The 23,938-nt window shown below is 38.4% G+C and overlaps 2 protein-coding genes across 3 annotated transcripts; one reads left to right on the forward strand and one right to left on the reverse strand.

Annotated features, from left to right (window-relative positions):
* Positions 1 to 43: 43 nt before the first annotated feature.
* On the reverse strand, positions 44 to 7,234 carry lman2la (lectin, mannose-binding 2-like a). 2 transcript variants are annotated; one of them, XM_008424301.2, is made up of 9 exons: positions 7,012 to 7,233; positions 6,532 to 6,650; positions 6,198 to 6,315; positions 6,018 to 6,100; positions 5,860 to 5,892; positions 3,496 to 3,657; positions 3,291 to 3,405; positions 2,956 to 3,078; positions 44 to 2,840 (listed from the first exon to the last, which is right to left on the reverse strand). In XM_008424301.2, exons 1-9 carry the CDS (start codon positions 7,208 to 7,210, stop codon positions 2,698 to 2,700), a joined length of 1,095 nt encoding a protein of 364 aa, XP_008422523.2. In that variant the 5' UTR covers positions 7,211 to 7,233; the 3' UTR covers positions 44 to 2,697. The 2 variants fall into 2 exon arrangements, with proteins under 2 accessions (XP_008422523.2, XP_008422524.2); XM_008424302.2 differs by lacking the exon at positions 5,860 to 5,892 and having other exon boundaries at positions 7,012 to 7,234.
* A 1,569-nt stretch (positions 7,235 to 8,803) lies between these two features.
* mtfp1 (mitochondrial fission process 1) lies at positions 8,804 to 18,507 on the forward strand. The gene is made up of 6 exons (XM_008424300.3): positions 8,804 to 8,954; positions 10,091 to 10,218; positions 10,905 to 11,137; positions 12,816 to 17,961; positions 18,046 to 18,237; positions 18,316 to 18,507. Exons 1-4 carry the CDS (start codon positions 8,894 to 8,896, stop codon positions 12,880 to 12,882), a joined length of 489 nt encoding a protein of 162 aa, XP_008422522.1. The 5' UTR covers positions 8,804 to 8,893; the 3' UTR covers positions 12,883 to 17,961; positions 18,046 to 18,237; positions 18,316 to 18,507.
* Positions 18,508 to 23,938: the final 5,431 nt, after the last annotated feature.

Genomic DNA, 23,938 nt, shown 5'->3' on the forward strand with positions numbered 1-23,938 from the left:
AAATGCCAAAGTGAAATACTCGGGACTAAAAAAGCAGAAGAGATTTGTTGTATTGAACGGTAGATAAGACGCATTTTATTAAAAGAAAAACAACCACAGAATGCAAATGAGTGTCATGGGAAATAAGATGCTAGTCATCTTACAAAAAAGAACCAAACAAATATGAAGCATAAAGATGATGTGCATCAACAACAGCCTGTTGCGTCAGACCTGCATGTGCTGACAGCAAAGACATGTAACAGAGACAAGAGACATGTTTGTACTCGTAACAAAAGAAACGACAAACAAAAGGTCATTTTAGTGTAAGGAAAGAGAAAGACTGTCTGTAGCAGTTATGTTGCTTACATTCTTAACAAATCTCAAGTCTCTCACAGGAAAAATATCTTTAATAAATATATTTGAAGTTAAATTCTCCCACATTATCTCGTAAAAGCCTAAAAACCCAGACTAGTCGTGTTCAAACTCTGCATTGGTGAAAGCCAGTAGAGATAAAATACCTTCATATCTTTTATCACATCCAACAATAAATGATTTGCCTTCAACACATACGAACATTTTAAAATCAGTTTTACTCAAAACGTAAACAGCAGTCTGGACGACACACAAGCTGAAAAACTGACATTTTCCGGCTCTAAAAATCACTGAGAGGAGATTGTGTTGCTTTGAGAATGCAAAGCAACACAATCTCCTAAACAAGCGGAATATAATCGTTTAACAAAATCTTGATATCACATTTCAAAATAAAAACTTCTTTTTTTTTTTTTAAATGGACATAGTGTTTGCATTTTAAGAAAAATGCATGCAAACCTTAGATTTGGTACTTTAGCATGTTTTTAAGTTAAGATCCTCTTTAAATGTGAGTCCATATGGGTTGGCCTCATGCACCATTTCATAAAAAGATTGTGAATTTGGAGGGTGATGAATTTAAGCATTAATGGATTCCACGAAAAATATTGTAAACAGATTAGAATTCTGCATCAAGATATTTGCTAAATCAGCATTGGATTAAAAACAGTCAGGAGTTCTAATAGGAAGGAGCTTCAACAGACACAGGAAGAAAACTCACATTATTAAATCTAAGTTAAATTTTCTGAGATGGAGAAAATTAAACTTGGCGTAGTCGGCCTGTTTCGAGTACATAAGGATCCATTCTGGTGGTGCCAAAAATGTCTGTGGAACATATGATAACCATGTGAAAGGAGAGAGAAAATGCTGCTGCTCCTTTAACACAATATTTTTTTTGCCACTCCGTTTTCTCAGAGCATTGATTGGTTAAGAGAAGGCGCTTTATATGTACTGGATCGCTAAAGGAAACTAAAGGTGCCCATGGAACAGCTTAAGCTTTTAGCACCATGGTGATAGTACAAGGTAAGAAGGGAGGCAGCTTTGTTAAAAATCCTGACCCGAACCCAAAGTTACATCAATCAACAAGTGGAAAACGCTGAAATTGGGTCCAGAATCCCTTCCTAAGCTAAGATCAAGAAACAGAGTATCCATTAATGCAACATGAAAAATGTGTTATTTAAAATTCGAGATTTATGTACAATGTTACCTTCCAGACAAAATTCAGGGAAGGCACTACTAAATTTATCCAGATAATGATAAAAAACAAAGTTCTCACACAACATAACAGCTGGAAGAACCCGAACTAGATTCAATTTAAATTATATTAGATGAATTAAACAAGTTCAAAACAACTACACTAATTGTAAAGTATAAATGGACGGACCTGATCAAATATCTTACATAGTATTTCTCTTAAACTTTTTTGCCTTTTTCATAAAGTGCAGCAAGAAGCTTTGGAGTAAATTAAATAATAAATCAACTGTATAAATAATGAAAGTAGAACATCTTTCTCAAGCTCATAATCCAATGTGGTACTAAAAATGTCAGCTGAGTGACCAAATTTTAAAATGACTCATTTATTTACTTTCGGCTTGGGGAAAGAATAAGGCTGCATGATGTAAGGGAAACATGAAATTCGATGGCAGTGGTGAATGACGCAATAAAGATATGAATAAGACATACAAAAATAAACTCACAGTAATAAACGTATACCACAGATAATGAGCAAACCCTTCCAGCTTCTGGACAAAATGTATTCATTATTTCCATCTCAAAAACAACGTTTCATTGAAAAAGCCGCTTCTGACTTTACAGTCTTCTAAAACTTTCCATGCTCAATAAAACAACTTGTATTACAAAACGTATAGAGGCTTTATGTCTGGTATTTCAATTACTACCTAGCATTTATTGCAGTCCAGGCAATTCTCTCTAGTCCAGACAGAGATGTTGGGATAACAATAAATTTGCAGAGTATTGTGCAGCCCAGGGAAGACTGACATGTATTTTAAAATCCACCCTTTTAACATGATTTAAATATTGAGAAGTTAATTTAGGCAGTCATCTGGACAACATTATTACATTTAAGGAACTTATGGGTATGTGTAGTGAACATAGCTACTTAGAAGAACTATCAGAGGTGAAAAATGTAAACCCCTCCAGCTGGTTCAGAACCACTGCTGGAAAAATGGCTTCAGTTGCAGGGAAAATCTGTCCTCCTTCTCCTGTCAAACTGGGTAAACAAAACCTCTGCTGCTCCGCCGCTCAGTGGGAGCGCCTTACTTCTCATCTGATCTCAGCTGGGTCGGTGGCCCACAGTAGTCATCATAATCCCTGAGCCCTTTGCGGCGTTCCTCAGTAGAAACGCTTACGCCGGCTCTCGTTCCAGTGGCTGTAGACCACCATGCCGATGACGACGAGGAAGATGCATCCCAGCATGGAGAAGAGCACAGTGAAGAAAATGGCTAATCCGCTCATCCCTTCTTCATTCTGACCCACTGCGGAGAAGAGAAAAAAACAACAAAAGTCAATACGACAGAGAGAGAGAGAGGATATTAAATGATCTAAATGTGATGGAACAAATGTTTTTTTGTTTTTTTTTGCATGTCTTACGTCTGAGGAGCTCCATGTTGTCCACGCTGGGGATAGTTACTACATCCTCCTCCTCCTCTTCCTCCTTTTTACTCCGCAACACCGTCAGTTGGTAAAGTTTGAGGGAAATGATGTCATGGTTATCTATCAAGTTTTAGAAAAACAAAACATAAATAGTCTATGTTTTAGATTTTGAGTCTTCCAAAAATGATTCAACGAGCAGAGATGAGCCAAAGCCTTCCTTCTACTGTGGTCTGTGTGTGTATTTGCAGATTAACTGGACGAATCTCTGTTTAAATGAAGCAGAACAATTAGCAGTGGCTGATAAGGTTTTCAGTGCTGTTCAGTGATTTTACCCGAGAGATCTCCGGTGATTGCTGAAGCTCCGAAATAATATCCCAGAGGCAGCCTCACTCCAGGTATGTCCAGACAGTCCCGCCACTCATGCTGACCATCGATGTCTATCATCACCTGTCCCCACAGATTGCAGCCAAACAGAAACATTTTTATTTTCTGGCGTAGACGTTCTTTAGCTGTGTCTCCTTGTCGGCGGTTTCTCACCGTGAGCCTGCGGCGGATATATCGAATGAAGAGGAACGTGTCGTGCTTTTGGTTGCGCACCATGGCGTTGCAGCCACCGAGTTCGGTGGGGCGACCGTCCCGCTCGTGGTCGTAACTAATGGTGCCGTTTCCCACCATGGCAATAACGAACGGGAAGATCCTCTTGTAGTCGAAGAGGGGGAGGAGAGAGACGGCAAAGGTAATTCAGGAAAATCTGATTTAAACTCATCTCTTATCAAAAGATGTCGATGCTGATCGCTTTGAGGACGTACACGACTCAAAAAGTCGGTGGCTCTTAGGAAGCTATTTAACTGAGGAAACGGCTTTTTCAATCATTTTGATGAATGGAAGGTTGGCCTGTAATTCTGCAGTAGTGGTTTGTCCATATTGTTCTTTTTTTAATCAATGATTGGATAACTGCTGTTTTAAAACCTGGGAGAAAAAAACCCTGATGAGTGGGATGAGTTTACTATTTGAATCAGATCAGATGATTCAGCCAGAACTTTGAAAAGTTGTGGGTAGGTTATAAAGCATGCTCCACTTTCAGTACACATTGTTGTAGCAAGAACTTTTCTTCATTTTCTACACATTTCACACAAAATTCAAATATTCCTTTTAATTTTTGTGAGTAGTGTTTTTTTTGTTTTTTGTTTTTCTTTTGTTAATGTAGTCATGCAAGTTGACTCCTGTCACGCACTCACATTTAGACAAACAATGATTTCTGGTCACAATACTATCATGACAGCATAAACAAAATAAAATGCTGAGATGCATCATAAGATATGAGCAAAAACGTAAAAAAGTGCAACAATCATTTGTGAAATTAGCTAATTGTTGAAGCTTTTATATGAATGAAAGTAGCACAGACAAAAAAAGCTAAACACAAAAATGTTATGATTATTATTATTATTATTAATTAATTAATTTAGTTTGTGTTAATGCTGATAAAATGTTTAAAGATTAGGAAACACCTAAATACCTAGTACTAAATACTTCATTTGACAAAATGCTTAACATGGCATATAACCACAATATGAAGATTAGTTGACAACAAGGTCAGAAATATGGAAAATAATGCCACAAAAGTTTCTAAAATCATCAGTAGCAGTGATGTCGCTTGTATCTGTATGAAAGACAGACACAACTTCACGGTGGAAATCACAATAGGAGCTCTGAAACAGAATCAATGTTTGTGAAAGCAATCACTATATAAATAAATCAGGCTATTAATAGTAGTGATAATAATAAAATAAAAATGTACCCAGGATGTAGGAACATTGTAGAGTTTTCTTATCTCGTTTCCTGTTCCGAATAAAACATATCTAACACTGAATCTGTGCTGGTCTTGTTTTTCTTGCTACTAAATAAGTATTTGCTGCCATCTAGATGTTCATTTCAGTAAAGACCCTTTTTAAATGGCATAAACCCAATGCACGTCTCGCATATTAAAACACAAATGTGCAGGGCTGAGAAAAAGTATTTACACTCCACTTCCAAATTCTTTATTGTATGAAAATAAACTTTCATACAACTTCTTTAGGTTTTAGGTGATAAGCCAAGATAAGGTGGTGTATCTTTGTGAAATGAAAGGAAAAGTATAAATGGCTTTTAAAGTTGTTGTCTTTTTTACATATTCAAAGCTCAAGAGGAAAATCTCTCAAGCACTCTACTCTGCTGACCTTTTCTGAAAGCTGAATGGAAGTAGGAGAGGACAAACATGTCAAAGATGCTCTTGCTGGATGAGACCAAACTGTTACTTTTGTAACATCACACTGGAAAAATAATAAATCATAAAAAAAAAAAAAAGCTGCTAGAGGTTGCAAAAGACTTGAGACTGGGTTGAAGACTCACCTCCCAGCAAAACAACAACCTTAAACATACAAACACAACGACTATGAAATAGTTTTGCTTGAAGCAAATTTATAAAGGCCCATACTTGATTTCTCAGAGTTGCGGAAGCTGTGAAAGGCTGTGGAGTAATTAATTATAAAGTCAATGCCTTCAACTCATCAAAAGCAATTTATTTACAAAGCTTTAAGATGCTGACATTTTTAAACCTATGACAGCAGCTGCATCAGTGCCATTTAAAATTTCTTATATAATTTTCTTGTTAATGAGAACCTTTTGGAGTCTGATGTAATGTTCCTACTTTTAGTTTAGTTTCTTATTTAATGTTGGATATAAAATATTTTGAATGGCTTGTGAACCGTGAAGTATGTTAACGTGAGTAAAACAGTCAGTGAGCCACACAGCAAACCATGCAGGAACAAAAATATTACAAACCAAAATGTTTTGGTTTTGGGAGCGACATGCACCTCTAGGATGGATTTCCATTACATTGTTCTAAACACAGAACCAGGTTACCTGTGTGCGGGGGGTGTATCTCTTCTTCTGCGCCTGTGTCCAAATGATTGCACAAAGAACACAAACACAGCCCCTTTACACGAATCTGTAACAACACCTTGCCAGTGTGAGGCGCTAGTTCACTGACCCGACTTTAGGCAGGACTTTCTGAAGCATACCTCTATGTACTTCTCCTCGTTGGGATAGGTGTCCACAAACACACCCAGGCCAGTGAAGTTGTCCATATTTCCAAATACAGGACCTGGAGGCACATCAAAGTAAAGTGTTATAGAAATACGTGTGAAGATTAGTACTACAATGAGTTAAAGCTACATTACATTATGTCTCATCATAATCACCTTTCTGCATGCGCTCCTTGGTATACCAAATGGCCAGACCGTCACCATTGAGGTTCTTCTTTCCTTGCCCATGAACCTTAAAGTGCACCTGCATCTCCCAGTCCTTTAAGTGGCATGGCTAAAAGACGGAGCAAAAGGTAAAGTGACATCATTCAAACAAAAGAATATTAAAAGAAACCTTTAGTTTTGCTTTAATTTCTAAAGTAAATGTTGCTCTTCATAGGAGAAATTAGTTATGCTAACATTAGAGCTAAGAGAGAGAGACTGACGGGTCTACTAGCATCAATCATGTAAAACAGTAAATCAGTTATTAGAAATAGATTGTGCTACTCACAATGCGGCTCCATACTGCCCCCTGTCTGCTCTGCATGTCGGGTGTGAGTCGCACCTGGTCAGTGGTTACCATGGCATCCCCCATCAGCTCCCAGTGGGAGGAGCCTAAAGATCCCACACCTGCGACCACAAATGATACAATCATTACTAAAGAGCTGACTCGGCAGGTGAATGTTATCGCCAAAGCAGGTCTCCTTAGTCAGCCAAAAAAAAAAAAAAAAAGAGCTGGCATAATAAGGACAGAGACAAAACAGATTAAGAGAGAATAATAATAGTATGGTAACGCAGCAGTAAAGTATAACAGCTAAATCTAAGATTGGGAAGCTGTGTTCTGTCCGAAAACGACTTCCGTACATGTTAAACTGTGAGCGATAAATTTTAACAAAGGTGTCATTTATTTACTGAAAGCATCCTTCTGGAAACATCTGTCCTCCGGCCTGTCCCCCACCCTTGCATCGCTTTTCCTGGACGGATGGCATACCTTGGTAAGGCTTGGAGAGGGAAAACTCCCGCTTCAGGAACTCTTCCATTTCATGGTCATCGTCGGAAAAACACAAACTTACAAATAAAAGAAGGAAAGTAAAAATTAAATACAGTTTGTACGGCATTATGTTCCATTTGGACATAACGTTCAGCTGTGATTTGGAGAGGCTGAGCTTGCTGCTGTTGACGGCAGCCATGGTGGGTCAAAACTCACGTAACTCGAAGAACGCAAGCTTCGTCGCTATTGGTCCACCGTGTTGTTTGGCCCATTTTAATTGGTTAATATGATTGTCAGTCATAATACGTGATTATAATTGGTCGCATTACTTTAGAAACAGAAATGAATATTTACAGTCTCTATCTACGAATCCAGTTCTCTCCATAATCCCTAGAAACAAACAGCTGTTTAAGAGATTGCAATGGTAAATTGTCTGAATTATGTGCTTTCACGCAATATAAAAATATCCATATTTTAAAGAAATATCTTTATGAAATTGATATTTAATTGTTGACAGGTATTCAAAAATAATAGATCAAACGGTATTAGAGAAACTAACTTTATTTTACATTAAACAATCCATTCTTTTAAACATTGGGAGTGTGAACTGCCCTTTATTTAGATTGTGGACAATTCTAACTTTCTACTACACTGGTAAAAGAAACATAAATTATCAAATAAATTTGTCAGTGAACAATAAAATATTTAAGTAGTGCTTGTTAAATAAAATGCATGATGTTTAATAGACGAATTAACTAGATTAAGAGTATCAACAATCTGTTAGTACAGTTATAATGACGTTTATAACATCTTGGTTTTTCAGAAGGGCAGAATCATTATAGGTAAAAAATAAATGGCGGATGTAAAGATGTTTGTTTCACATTAAACAAACAGCAGATCAAGTTCCACGACAACCTATCATAGCAATCTAAGTTTACTATCCACTGACAATATAAATTTGCATTGATATAAGTTTCTAGGTATCACATATTACATGAGACCAACCCTGTCATAGAATTTATTGCCTTTATTTTCTGTATATGTATTTTACAACTCTTTTGACCTCTTTTCATGTCACATGTAGGTTTGAATGGGAAATCCAGCATGTTGTGTTCAAAGCACCTGCATGGTGCAGGGACTTCCTTTCTGAGTCACAATTGGTGCATACCACTAGTAAGTGTTAAAACTTTTGAGTTCTGTTCATTTCACTCTTTGCAGTCTGCTTGCAACTTTGGTTATTTTGTACCCAATTTTTTTCCCATTGACCTGGAATTTTTAGTTCATCCACAACTTGATAAATTTCATTATAACATTATATATGCAAGAAAATATGACTTCAATAAAGATAACAACAGATGGTCACTTAGAGTTATTTTGGTTTGAGCAGGGGTCATAATGTGTCATATTTCTAAGAGTCGGCTGGCCCAAGTGGAAATATAGGTGTAAAGTTTTCAGACAGTATTTAATTACTTGTCATATTTGAACATTTTTATGACTTTCAACGTTTAACCATTATTGACAAAAAATACTGAACTAAAATGAAAATAAATGGTTTAAGTTGTACATGCATACAAAATAGCTTGTTCATATAGTGGAACCATTAAAGGAGGAAATGACAATGTACATGAACAAAATGAGCAAATTAATTATATTTGTTTTTAGTTCTGGCATTTATTAATAATTACTTATTGATTCACCGATTTTATGAAATCGTGGCACTTTTGATGCTCCATATATTGGATTTTTTGTTCTGTAACCTGTCGTACTGCGGGTCGGATGCTGTGGGAAAGACCGCGCCCCCTTCACGACCCTGCTGGTTCGTCGGATCCCGTCACGCGTCGTGCATTTGTGGACATCATACGGGGATGGAGTAGAGGGAAGTATGGGTCCAAGTGAAGAAAAAACGGTCGACATTTATCGTGACACATGGGTCCGCTTTTTAGGTATGTATGAAGTACGTGTTTGAAGTGACTCGCTGTCTGTGTAAGAAAACAGCACATAAGGACACCGGAACTCTCGGAACACAGTAGCTTTTAGCAGAGTTAGCATAGTTGGCTACTCGCTCCTTTAAAGCTATATTTGTAGCAAACCTGGCGTCTGAAGGACAGTTTGGTACCAGAGGACACAAAGTGTGTCTTACATTGTTCAGAAAATTGTCTCTCATGTTATAAAACGAAACGAATGGCTGAATATTTAGGCTCGAATAGTCTTTTTAGCTCTGTATTAAGGCGTTCTGCACAGTCGTTCAGCAAGTTTAGGCAGTGACTCATATCCACAAAGAAGGAACATTATACTTCCTCTGAGTCGAATTGACACTCCAGTCTGATTGTTCTGCAGATAGTATTCAGCATCACTACAGTGACTTTTGTCTCTGTTAGTACTGTAAACATTTAAAGTAAAGGGCATGAGCAGTATCCGGTCTGAAGGGCATTTTATTCATCTATTGCAGCAGTTCCTCCCTCTTACTGGGGGGCAGTATCCATGTACTGACATGGAAATCTGTTCATCCCCCTTATAAAATCATAATCTGCTAGCTTTCAACTCTAATCCCGTCTGTTAAGGAATTATCTCCATGTCTATATTTAGGTTTGTGCACACAGAAATCTGGAAATATTTGCACATTTTTTGGAACATTGTTGTGTTATACAAATCAAGACTGGTAGTTGTATCACTTTCAGTTTTTTTGGTTTGTTTACATAAAAATAAGGGGAAAATCATTAACCAAATGTGATTTGAATTATAACTATGCACTTACATGTCTCTTAACTTACATTTGTACATCTTTGACCAGCATATCAAATACAAATATTGCTGATATGTTAATGTATCACAAATAGACTGTGGGTGTTCAATTGTTCCGTGAGTATGTAATACTAATACACACACTCGAGTTTAACAACTTTAGGCATTTCCATTTCCTGGTTTAAAAAAAACTCATAAAAAACTCAGTTATGTCATCAAGTGTTGGGTTTCCACATCTAAAAACAGACTTTTGGGTTGCAGGAAGAAGACTATTCTTATATCTGGAGAACACAACAAGGTTAAACTCCTAACCGCATCTATTTTTGTATTCCCGCAGGCTATGCCAATGAAGTCGGGGAGGCCTTCCGTGCGCTGGTGCCAGTGAGCTTTGTTTGGGGCAGCTATGCTGTGGCCACTGCTTATGTTACCGCAGATGCAGTGGACAAAGGCAAAAAAGCAGCTGTGGTAAGACATTACCCTTAATTTATTGTATTTTCATTAAACAAAAATGTGGTAATGACTAGGCCTGTCACAATAACAAAACATGCTGGACAATAAATTGTCCTAGAAATCATTGAGAAAAATGATAATATTGACATTTTGAGACAATTAGAACACTCCACACTGAAATGGAGTAATATTTTAAATAACAAAAATAAAACACAACCAAAAACAATACATGAAAGGAAATTCAAACCACACACAACCAAAATAGATTATGAAGGCCCTATAAACAAAATTGTCCTTCAAAAATGTTAATAATCAGCACTGATTAACTGCTTATTGCTACAGGGTTAGTAATGACATTTAAATTATTAATTTGTAGGTAAGAAAGTCAGCCTCTATTTCCACTGTTTACAAATCTGGTCAGAGTAAAATAACTATTGCTTTCCATGCCTTGAAATTAGACACATGAACTACAGCCTCAATAATAATACAGTCATCATTTAAAATATATTGTGGAGCATGCAATTTCAGTTTTATTGCACATAAAAAACAGGTAAATGTGATTTTGTGTTTATGTAAGTTGAAAGCAGAAAACAAGGATGCAATGCACCACCAGATAAAAAAAAACAAAAAACACTCCAGTTATTTTGTCCACCCACTGAGTCTTCATACTTCCTCCTCTGCTCCTCCATCTGTCCTTCCAGGCCCACGGAGACAATCCAGGGAAGACGACACGAGTGGCAGTAGCGGTCGTGGACACGTTTGTGTGGCAGGCCCTGGCTTCTGTGATCATCCCGGGCTTCACCATTAACCGGGTGTGCGCTGCGTCCCTGTATCTGCTGGGCAAGTCCACCAAGTGGCCTCTGCCTGTTCGCAAGTGGACCACCACAGCTATTGGGCTCTCCACCATCCCCTTCATCATCACTCCAATAGACAGGTTGGCAGAAGACGTGTGTTTGTCCTGGTCGTATCTGGATCATGTGTAAATTGCAGTAAGACTTCACAGCTGAGGTTTTGACTTGTGATTAGTCATTTTAGCTGTTTTTGCTGCTAAAATTAAATTAACCTTGACACATATTTTATTTTTAGCACATTGGCAAACCCCAACGAGATGACAGCTACAGTGTAAAGCTGGGTTTCTGGGTAGCTGCTCTTCACTGTCCTCCATGATTATATGCAGCCTTGTTAAGATGAATAACAAGAACCCTTGAAGTCAACTTTCAATGCAACAGAATCATCTCACAGCAAACATTTTTGAAAAATCAAACTTTAAGTCAGTGTAGGATTTATTTCTTCAGTGAGGATAAAAAAAAAAATCTGAATTAAGAATATGCTGTTTTTACCAGCAGCAACATTATTGGTACTTTTAAAAATTCCTGAATGTAAACATCACAGGTAGTGGAGAAAAGTTAGGTGATGTCCAAATGACATTTTCCCAAACATACAAAGTGATACCTATAAAAAAAATTTGTAATTTTTTTTATGAATATTTAACTATTGTATTTTCCGCACTATAAGGCGCACCGGATTATAAGGCGCATAGAATAGACGCTACTGTAGAGGCTGGAGTTACGTTATGCATCCACTAGATGGAGCTGCACTAAAGTGAATGTCAACAAAACAGTCCGACTCGGGTCGGCGAGGAGAGCCTTCCGCGACTGGGCCGGGGCGTGGCCGGACAATGGTCACCCTTCTCCTTTCGCGCACAGCATGTTCGTGGAGAACGTGGTGCTAAATGACCTACAGACGACCTGATTCTAGACGGTCGGTAGGTAGATAGGTCAGTCAAACTTTATTAATCGATTACAAATCAGCGTTCTGACTACTATCCCAGCATGCACCGTGCGCTTCTTCTTCTACCAGCAAAAATGAAGTCGGCGGCTGCTTACCGTAGTTGCTAGACCTGTTGTGGCTCAATATTGGTCCATATATAAGGCGCACCGGATTATAAGGTGCACTGTCGGCTTTTGAGGAAATTGAAGGTTTTTAGGTGCACCTTATATTGCGGAAAATGCGGTAATACATCCACTTTAATTATACATATTTTCTATAATTAATATTTTTGGTGTACTGTAATCAGATTTTTAAATCTGAAAACAGTCAAAAATTTTAATTCCTTAACCTTTGAGCCACTTTGAGTCTTTGTTTGCCATCTCAGTTTGTGTCATAAGTTTAAGTTTAACATGATGCATTATTTGGGCTGCACAGTGGCGGAGTTGGTAGAGCTGTTGCCTTGCAACAAGAAGGTTCTGGGTTCGATTCCCGGCCCCGGCCTTTCTGCATGGAGTTTGCATGTTCTCCCTGTGCATGCGTGGGTTTTCTCCAGGTACTCCGGTTTCCTCCCACAGTCCAAAAACATGACTGTCTGGTTGGTCTCTCCAAATTGTCCCTAGGTGTGAGAGTGTGTGTGCATGGTTGTGTGTCCTGTCTGTCTCTGTCTCTGTGTTGCCTTGCGACAGACTGGCGATTTGTCCAGGGTGACCCCGCCTCTCGCCCGGAAGGTTAGCTGGAGATAGGCACCAGAAACCCTCCCGACCCCACAAGGGACAAGGGTATAAAGAAAATGGATGGATGATGCATTATTTATCACATGTTCTGCTCTGTGCACACTGTAGGTCAGTGGATTTCCTGCTGGACTCGAGCCTTAGGAAGGTCTACAATGATGGAAAGAAGCATGAATAAAGAGGATCATGCAGACTGGAAGCACACCAGTCTGCAAACTTGCCCCGATTATGCAGACACTCTGGAAAGCAGCCATGTCATGGTGCAAGATTTCAAACTCACTTGGTGATATAACTGTATTACCATAGTTTTTATGATGGAGCTGGATATTTATGTACAAGGTCAGGTGATTTAAAGGGAAATCCTGCTCCAGAGTAGGCTCAGTTTTAACCTCAGGGCAGTGTGGGTTGTATTACCAAAAATAAATCTTAATGAGAATGTAGTAATATAGAAATGATACAACATCTTCACTTTACCTGCTTGTTTAGCTTAGGTATAATAACAAATTCCTAGAAGACAAGGAAAACTTCAAACGTTGCCATCTTTTAAAAGAGCTGAATTTTTTTTACTCTGGCTTGTGAAGCAGCACTTAATAACTAAACATCAAGGTGCATTTGTATCAGTGAACTCTTGGTGTGTTATAGTTAGCCATATTCAATGGCACTGTAGTATAATGGCAGGTCAATGAGCCAGGTCACTGTCAAAGTTTTCCCTTTACTTCTTTTTGAAGATAAAGGTTTCTGTTACTGAAAAAAAACTGCAGCACTTAACAGACATTACTTGGTGTACTTTTTTTTTAATTTTTAATTTTATTTTGAAGGTTAATGAGCTTTCACTGACAGCCTTCTTTACACAGTAGTTCCAGCTTCTTTGATTCTATGCACTATAAAATCAGTTTACGGTGAGAAATGGCAATTTTAGATCATTTAATACTGTATAGAGTACTGAGTTTTATATCTACTGTAGGTATACTCTGCCTGAGCCAATAAAAAAGCAAAACTGTACAATTTGACTTTACCTCCAAAGGCTGGGGATTGAAATCACATTTAGTTTTTCAGTTCTCAGATTAGATACATCAGACATTAGGTAATAGTGATCTCTGAATAGATATTAGAAATGAATAACACATTTTAAGATGCTGTTTGTGAAAATTGTGACACTTTAAGTCAGATGATGCAATTCATAATGAGCTATGCAAGGGAAACATTGTACAGATGAGTTTAAAATTGCAAGAATTGTTTCCTGCATTTAAAAAAAATACTCAATTTACAAATATTTAGAAATTAAGAAGGGAAATCTGATTAGAATTGCAGGTATCTGAGAACGCTACTCCAGGCATCTGTTTAAAGGGGCAGTATTTATGTAAAATTGACTTTTTTGAGTTTTATATTGTGTTCTAATGTTATTCCCTCATCAAAAACATACCTAGAGTGCTGCTTTGATTCTTTCATTTATGTTTGAGCCATCCTCGAATCTCCAAAAGCAGCCAATCAGGTGTACAAAACGCTTGGTCTCACTGATCAACTCAGTGAGACACTCCCCACTCAGGCCCTCCAGACTAGTCAGCAGCAATTAGCAAACACCTAGTGGAACTGCACATGTGCTGAGCTCATCATAGGAGCTACTTCTCAGTGCACCGCTCCTAAGATCGACATTAAAGGCTTAATGGAAAAGCGTTGTGATGACTTCCTGAAGGCAGAGGATCAGAAAGAAATATAGGATCAGACATATATATAGCATTTTTATAACTGAAGCTAACATATTTACTGTACTTAATTGTGCTATAAAATGACATTATACCTGCAACATACATTGTACTGCCCCTTTAATATGTTGCCTCTTGTTTTTCATTTTTGTTTATTCGTGGTTAGCAAAAACTTTGCTACAAGTTTGGGTGTAGGCATCAGCAATTAGCACAACTTTGTCGTTGGACGACTTGACAGCATTGAAATAAATGTCTTTACCGTGCCGATCGTTTTACACATTTAAGCACACATTGTGTTCTTTATGCATAAGTACGTTTGCCAGACATTTTAATTAATCAAAGCAGGAAAACTAGAAGCTCCAAGTCCTAATGCAGTAAATTCAAACTGAGCCACAATATTTGATACAGGTCCCTCTCAAAAAACTAGCATATTGTGATAAAGTTCATTATTTTCCATAATATAATGATAAAAATTAAACTGTCATATATTTTAGATTCACTGCACACCAACTGAAATATTTCAGGTCTTTTATTGTTTTATTACTGATGATTTTGGCATATAGCTCATAACAACCCAAAATTTCTGTCTCAAAAAATTTGCATATTTCATCCGACCAATAAAAAAAAGTGTTTTAATACCAAAAAAGTCAACTTTCAAATAATTATGTTTAAGTTATGCACTCAACACTTGGTCAGGAATCCTTTTGCAGCCTTCAATGCGGCGTGGCCTGGAGGCCATCTGCCTGTGGCACTGCTGAGGTGTTATGGAGCCCAGGATGCTTCGATGGCCTTAAGCTCATCTTGGTCTTGGACTCTCAACTTTCTCTTCACAATATCCCACAGATTCTCTATGGGGTTCAGGTGAGGAGAGTTGACAGGCCAACAGTAACACCATGGTCAGTAAACCATTTACCAGTGGTTTTGGCACTGTGAGCAGATGCCAGGTTGTGCTGAAAAATTAAATCTTCATCTCCATAAAGCTTTCCAGCAGTTGGAAGCATGAAGTGCTCCAAAACCTCCTGATACCTGCTGCATTGACCTGCCCTTGATAAAACACAGTGGACCAACACCAGCAGCTAACATGGCTCCCAGACCATCACTGACTGTGGGTACTTGACACTGGACTTCTGGCCTTTTGGCATTTCCTTCTCCCCAGTGTTCTTCCAGACTCTGGCACTTTGATTTTCGAGTGACATGCAAATTTTGCTTTCATCCGAAAAAAGTACTTTGGACCACTGAGCAACAGTCCAGTGCTGCTTCTCTGTAGCCCAGGTCAGGTGCTTCTGACGCTGTTTCTGGTTCAACACTGGCTTGACCTTTGACCTGGGGAATGCAGCACCTGTAGCCCATTTCCTGCACACGCCTGTGCACGGTGGCTCTGGATGTTTCTACTCCAGACTCGGTCCACTGCTTCCGCAGGTTCCCCAAGTTCTGGAATCGGCCCTTCTCCACAATCTTCCTCAGGTCCGGTCACCTCTTCTTGTTGTGCAGCGTTTTCTGCCACACTTTTTCCTTCCCACAGAGGTGCCTTGATACAGCACTCTGGGAACAGCCTATTCATTCAGAAATTTCTTTCTGTATCTTACCCTCTTGATTGAGGGCATCAATGATGGCCTTCTGGTCAGCAGTCAGGTCAGCAGTCTTACCCATGATTGCAGTTTTGAGTAATGAACCAGGCTGGGAGTTTTTAAAAGCCTCAGGAATCTTTTGCAGGTGTTCAGAGTTACTTTGTTGATTCAGATGATGAGGTTCATTGCTCTTTCAGAGAACCTTTTCATGATATGCAAATTTTTTGAGACAGGGATTTTGGGTATTCATGAGCTGTACGCGGGCTGCACAGTGGCGCAGTTGGTAGAGCTGTTGCCTTGCAGCAAGAAGGTTCTTGGTTCGATTCCCGGCCCCGGTCCTTCTGCATGGAGTTTGCATGTTCTCCCTGTGCGTGCGTGGGTTTTCTCCAGATACTCCAGTTTCCTCCCACAGTCCAAAAACATGACTGTCAGGTTAATTGGTCTGTCTAAATTGCCCCTAGGTGTGAGTGTGTGTGTGCACGGTTGTGTGTCCTGTGTGTCTCTGTGTTGCCCTGTGACAGACTGGCAACCTGTCCAGGGTGACCCCCGCCTCTCGCCCGGCACGCCAGCTGGAGATAGGCACCAGCAACCCTCCCGACGCCACTGAGGGACAAGGGTGAAAGAAAATGGATGGATGGATGGATGAGCTGTATGCCAAAATCACCAGTATTAAAACAATAAAAGACCTGAAATATTTCAGTTGGTGTCCAATGAATCTAAAATATATGACAGTTTAATTTTTATCATTACATTATGGAAAATAATGAACTTTTTCACAATATGCTAATTTTTTGAGAAGGACCTGTATATTTTTATTTGACCTTTCCTGATATATTAAAATGTCTGCCACAAACAAAAAAAAGACTACCTGCCTTGCAACACATTGATATTCACATGACATTTTAACATTTCTGATTTTAAAAGGTTTTAGAAATTGTATTTTAGACATTTTCACTTTTTGATCAATGTGACCTTGACTCACATTTTTAGCCTTAGCTGTAAAGAAATGTACAGTTTGTTTCATTGCTGTTGTTCACATTGTGGGGACTCGGATCTGACATATAAATTTAAATTCATTTGTATGATGAACATGTGCAATCTTCATATTCTGTTGTTTTTGGGCCTTGGGGAAATAAAATATGGACTTACTGAAATGTCCCAGCCTGGGGTCTTTCTGCATGGAGTTTGCATGTTTTCTCTGTGGCTGTGTTCTCTCTGGGTACTTCCCTCCACAGTCCATGAACATGACTGGTGGTTATGGTTTTGAATCCTCTAAATCACCTTTAGAGTGTGTGTGGCTCTGTGGTGGACTGGCAACCTGTCCAGGCCTCTTGCTCAAAAACTGTTAGAGATGGGCACCAGTCCCCCACTCTGCAACACTGCAAGGATGAGTAGTAATAGCCAATGGATGTCTGGATGGACACTTATTTAACTCTGCATTCAAGTCAGTGGACAGGACTGCAGTTTATAGTCAGCTTGAAGATTTCTAATTATGATTCTTGTGTGCAAATTCATCACAGTCAGTATTATCGTTGTTGTGTAGCCACAGCTACATTTTAAACTTTTTTTTGGTATAATGCACAAAATAACAGTAGGCCATCCAGAAAAATATTTAGGTTTTATTATTATATATATGATAATTTTATCAGGATTGAAGTTTTAAGATGTAAATCCACATATGTCTGAACACATTCATTTACTAGTTTTGAGTTATGACCTGCACATACATCCCTATGACCCTTGATGCTTGACAGATACCTGTCATCTGTAGGCCAATGAAACGGAGCTTTTACAAGAAGTAGAAAACCAGGTGACCCAGGAGCCAAGGTTATTGGTCCTCATTGAACCAGAGCACAGCTGATTCCACTTGAGCTGATAAAGAGTGCAAATAAAAGGCAAAGGAAATTGCAAAGTGTTTCAGTGCAGTCATGTTGATGTTCTGTTTTGTGCTTGTGGCCCATTTGGCCATATCACCTGTTCTGGCAGGTAAGAAGGTGACATTGTTTTGTAGCTAGTTAGTCAATGACTGACTTCCACATTATGTTTTCATGCTTGTGTTATCTTGCCCAGGCTCTCTTGTCTTTGTTAATGGACGCTGGATAACTCAGTTGGATAATGAAGAGTATTACGATGTGGCGGAAGGTACTGCTACCCCAGATGAAAATATGTTGCCTGACAACTCCTCAGAAGAAGACGGACTGTTGCCGCTTGAAATCTTCAATTTGCAAACGACTCCAGAATCTTCTCTTCTGTTGGGTGAAGGTAGTTGCTTTTTGCTAAAACTTGCATGTCCCAGTTTTGGGGACATCTTGGTGTAACTCTTGTTTGTTTTTCCCTCAGATTCTAATGAAGTTCATGACTCCAGAGTGTGGAAGACTGTGGTTGTAACAGCTGTATTGCTGGTGTCTCTTGTGGGATGCCTGGGCACAGCTTATTACTTTTGCATCTGGAGAGGAGGCAGGATTCATTATATGCCTCAGAAGACCTATGCCTAAATGTAAAATAAAGCATTCTATGGTTCAAATTTTTAAATTTTCAGTCTCATTTAACTTAAGTTTTTTTTATTATTATTTAATGGGCATTTCTCCTTTCACTAGCAGTATAACTTCTATGAAACTTTAAACTCACCACGTAGTGGGAGGGGAAGACGCACTGCCTTCCAGTGGCATCTAGAAACGACCAATCAGAGCCAGGAGGAGGGTCTTGGTGCTGTCGTCTTCATGTGGTTGAATAAATGCCGTCTATCCCCTGTTGGGAATGCTAGGCCAGCTGTGGCCACAGATAACTGAGGCTGAACTTTTTCCTGCAGCTGGTCGTTTAGCTTTGAACACCATAAATGTTGAGTCTGCTTAAATTTATTGGCTAATAAATCCTTGTAAATATTTGTCATTAGTCAATGTGTACACTGCAAATAAACGATCTCAAAGTAAAAATGTTCTTTTGTTTCTTGCATATCGGAGACATGACATCAAAAAGACACTAGATGTCAGTATTGACACTTTTTGTGCCATCTGTGCAGCTGGACGGGTACAATGATCCTGCCTTTGGTCACTTATTTTGATCAAAGTACAATATTTAAAATTTACTTGAAGCATTTGACGAATATCTGGAATTTTTTCCCCCATAATTTATTGACATTCATTAACCAACAGTCAATCTTAACTTTTAGCCTCGGATGATCGTAATACCTGAAGGCTCTGTACCTTTCTCTGTCACAATGATTTAAATGTTTCCTTTCAGTTATTAAATGCAACTCCCATAAATTCTTCAGCGAGTCTGTATTTTCTCTTATAACCATCAATCCCTCCTCTGCTTTTCTTTTAGTCTTCGCTTTAACGTCTTGTTGGATGCCCCTGGCAAACGTTTTGGACTTCATACAAATTCATCTCGATCAGAGTTATGGCAGAAGTGGCTGTCAGGCTGTTGGCATAAACCAGTGTACTACTAAGAGTAGAGAGTAATGTTTTAATTCAGTGTCAGGCAAGTGAGCACAGATCAAACCCACAAACATTTATAAATCCTCCTTGAGCAATATCAGGTGGCATTAGGGGGCCCAAGGAGACAAAAAGCTGATGAATTGAATTAATCTCCCTTGCTGTGATGGATGAGCCTGTTCACAGGGGGTTGGAAAACGCCAGCATTGTTCATCTGTCACTCCAATTGCCATGTCCCTCTATGATTTGTGCCTGTGTTGTGAAGGCCACAAGTGGCCAAAAGACCTCCCTTTCTCCTTCACTCTTGTCTCCCCCCTTTCTTTCTTTTTCTCAGAACTCCTCAGCTGCTCATTTGCACCCCACAACTGACCCTAATATCCATATGCAAAACTAGTCTTTTCATTTCCAATAAGCTATGATAAATATCAATCACACTGAGCAGATTTTATGGCATGGCTGGACAGGAGATGTTAAGAATTTGTTGCATTTTCAGAATGTTGCTGACCAGCAAAACACGCTAGCATGTACAAATTTAAAAGTTGTTCAGACTTTTCAGAACAGCGCAGCAAAGCCACTGATGTGCAGATGTTTGATTATATCACAACTATCACTTCAAAACAAAGTCATCATTGTACACCGTCAACTGGGAAAACGATCTCTAAAAGAGCAGAAACTATAAGTAAATATAATTAAAGTATATCTGCTAATTCTAGGATTCTAAGGTACAATCCCGGATTTACCAGGTTATGTGACGCACTAACATGAAGTGATAGAATGATAGAAACAAGACACATGGTTTAGATTTGTTTTTTTTATTCAAGGTGTTTTTATATTTTCCAAGGCATATAAATATTTAATCTAAGTACCGTATTTTTTGGACTATAAGACGCTACTTTTTTTCCTACACTTTGAACCATGTGGCTTGTAGCCCGGTACGGCTTTTCTGTGTATTTTCTTTCAACCACCAGGGGGCTCTTTAGCAGAAAGTGAATCATTGGAAGTCAAAATTGTAAACCAAAGCCGCTACACGTAAGCTCGGCATGAACGAATCCATGGTTCGGCGTTGGAGAAACCGAGAGCGGTGGAGATAGCAGCGGCTTATAGCCCGGTGCGGCTTTTATATGTACGTTTCCAGGTTTTTTTTTTTTTGTTTTTTTTTACTTTGTAGATGTGGCTTATAGTGAGGTGAGCTCTATAGTCCGGAAAATACGGTATTTTAGCTAATGCTCATCATTCCTCTTCATCGTGATGCGCACTCAGAAAGCAATTTTATGTATTCTAATCTTCTGCTTTAGTCATATGGTTCATTGTGGTTGATTTTTGAAGGAATCTTGATTTTTAAATAGAATCGTTGTTTTCTTGGGTTTATTTAGGGCTCCTGGAAAAATAATGAATTGCACTACATTTTATGATATCTGCCAATTTGTATAGCTAATGTGTAGTTATGGTTGTTTTCTTTATAAACTTCAGGCACACTCCCTTATTCTTTTGTTCTTAGTTTTCCTTTCAAAGGAAGCTGTCCTGCTTAAGGCTAACAAGTGATTCAATGGAGAATCCATTTTCTTCAGTGCATCTGTGCCAAGAGTTGATTACAAATTCAGATCTAATCATTTATCAGATAACCTGCTGCTAGAGCAAGAAAAAAAAAAAACACAACAACCAAGCAATATCTGCAGGTGAATTGAAGGTAAAGAGACAGCGCTGCCACATAAAGACTGATGGATATGCAAACTGTAATCACTAGACGTCGATGTAGAGGTGATTTGCCAAAAGCACGAGAAGTTACTTCAAACTACACCGAAGAAGATGGTTCTCTCGCCCAAGGCACTCTCAATTGAAGATAATGAATTAATGGAAATAATGTAGTTTTTTTTAGTTCATACTAACTTAAAAATACAAATTTATTTACAATTTGTAATTATTTGAGCCGTCATAAAAAGATGCAAAAAAAATGAAGGAGGCATGAAACAATGTTTAGCAAAACAGGGAGGCAAAGGCAAACAGGCTTGCAAACTGATCCTAGTCTTTGTGCCATGCAGCTAACACGCAGAAAAAAAAGTAAATAAAATTCAAATTTAAACCTCACAAAAAAGATCAAATTAATGACAAACAAGCCAGAGAAGGAGTCCACAATTCATATTGTGCTGAAATACTGCTGCGGAGCTCAGACATTAAAGGCATTCAACGTAAATAGAGAGACCCAAGGCTTGTATATATCATTTACAGCTGTTTTGTACTAAAATACGAGGCATTGTATGGTACTCAGAAGAGAGTTTCACAACGGGTCAGCGCATGGTGATGAAGATGTTTATGTCCTGTTTATTCCATCAGTTCAGCCAACATTATTACACCTGTTAGATTTATATTTTGAATTATTTGTCATTTAATCAAGAAGCAAGAAATGAGACAATTACTCAAACTAAAATGATTTAAAAAAGAGAATCAGTTCAAAATAATTAATGGTAAATGCATAGTATTGATGCCTCTCTCTGTAATCAATGGAAAAATCCTTATTGGTATTACAGGAATCAAACCTTTCTTGTGGTTCCTGAGCTGCTTTTTGCAGGTTTTCATTGGTATTTTGATGAACTAGCAATGGAAATTAGCTTCAAGTGTTTGACGTTCAAAGACTTTAATCTTTAGCTCCTGCAGCAGATTCTCTATCAGATTCAATTTGCAATTCTGGTCGAGCCGCTTTAAAAGCGGAATATTACTTCCATTCAGAATTAGCATGCTGGTAAAATTAAAAGATACATTCAGCCTAAATCTGACTGGGGTATGAATAATTAAGTGTACATTAGCTCACAGTGTCTCTTGGATATATTGGCATCTATGAAAACTGGTCTAAATTGTCTTGAACTAAACTATTTTTATATTATAAATGAATACTTGTGCTCTAAATTAAGAAAAATCCAACCTTTTAAATTTAGCACAATTTCCTGTAGGGATTTTTCTATAAAGTTCTTGGTTTTCTCTGACGAATTTTTAGGATGAACATTTTATTTTTTATTTTTTCTAAACTTTGGTCTTTTTAAACATATATGCATTTTAAATTCTGGTGTTAAATGCACCTTAGATGGTTTTATTGTTCTTTAATCATGAAGACACCCAAGAACAAATGACAAGTTCTGATTATTTTATTTAGAAATACAAATGTGAGCTTCTCTGTTGTTCTGCATAAAACATCTTGCTTTGACATTTCACAAGATGAGAAAGCACACTGGGTTACATTACTAGGAAATAACTCCTGACAAAGTGTTTTGATCTCTGCGTACAGTTCAGAATGTGTATTTTTATTGTTTGACTTTTACATAAAAGTACAGCAGGACTTTGCTCCATAAACACCATAAACTGTAAGAACCACACGGCATCGTTAGCTATAAGTAATGGGTCCCAATTCTATTATACGACGTTAGTGAATACGTTACCAGTCTCTGTCTACACAGGCACACAAAAAGCTTTAAGTGGCCCCCGTTTATAGAAGGACTGTGTTTGTGGAAAGGCCACTTTGAGGGCATTAACTGAAATGTTTTACGTTCGCCGGTAAATTTATTGAGGTCAGCAGAAGGCTATGTTTTGAAACGCATGGAGATGATGGGGCCTGGCTTGGATTGATTTCCATGAATGATTTTATGCTGTGAGCAAAAGAGAAACAGAAGACAATTGCGGCACATCAAATCCAGCCACAAAAAGGAGTTCGCGGAGGGCAGGATAAAAAATGATGGCCAAGGCCACGGCAGTGTCACCGAGCATTAAACGAATAAATATCACTAAGTGTCTCTGAATTGTGAAGACAAAGAATATGGAGAATCGTGCTGGATAAGTCACCATGTTGATTCTATCAAAGGGTTTACCTGATGAAATTAGGACTTTATTTAGTAATATTGTTTTGTTGTATTATACAATGTCTTGAAGGTGCCCTTGAACTTTTCCACAAAATCACAGAACAAAAAAAGTTTGATTGTATTTTTAGTGGAATCTGTAAAAGATTCTAGAGTTTAGGGTGGAGGTTAATATTCTTACCGGATGACGACCCTAAGCATTTAGTCAAAACTAACAGATCGGCTTAGATCAAAGAATGCCAGTGTGCTGAAATTTTGTGTCAAACCCAACTGAAAATAAGTAGAAATATGTTTAAAAGTATTATTCATAGGAGCTCGCCATTCTGTCTGACTAAGGCTGTGCCTTCAGAACAAAGAACTTGAAACTCTAACGTTTATCAAGTCTTTTAGTATGAGTTTCAATTTGTAGAATTTTTTTTTCTGTCTTTTAGTAAAAGATTTGGTGTTGTGATTATATTTAAAATATACTTCTTCGCTGCGACAGACTGGCGACTTGTCCAGGATGTACCCCGCCTCTCGCCCGGAACGTTAGCTGGAGATAGGCACCAGCAACCCTCCTGACCCAACTAAGGGACAAGGGTGTAAGAAAATGGATGGATGGATGGATGGATGGATGGATGGATGGATGGATGGATGAATGAATGAATGAATGAATGAATGAATGAATGGATGGATGGATGGATGGAT

Source organism: Poecilia reticulata, chromosome 12, assembly GCF_904066995.2.
Source record: "Poecilia reticulata chromosome 12, P_reticulata-male-v2, whole genome shotgun sequence".
Taxonomy (NCBI): domain Eukaryota; kingdom Metazoa; phylum Chordata; class Actinopteri; order Cyprinodontiformes; family Poeciliidae; genus Poecilia; species Poecilia reticulata.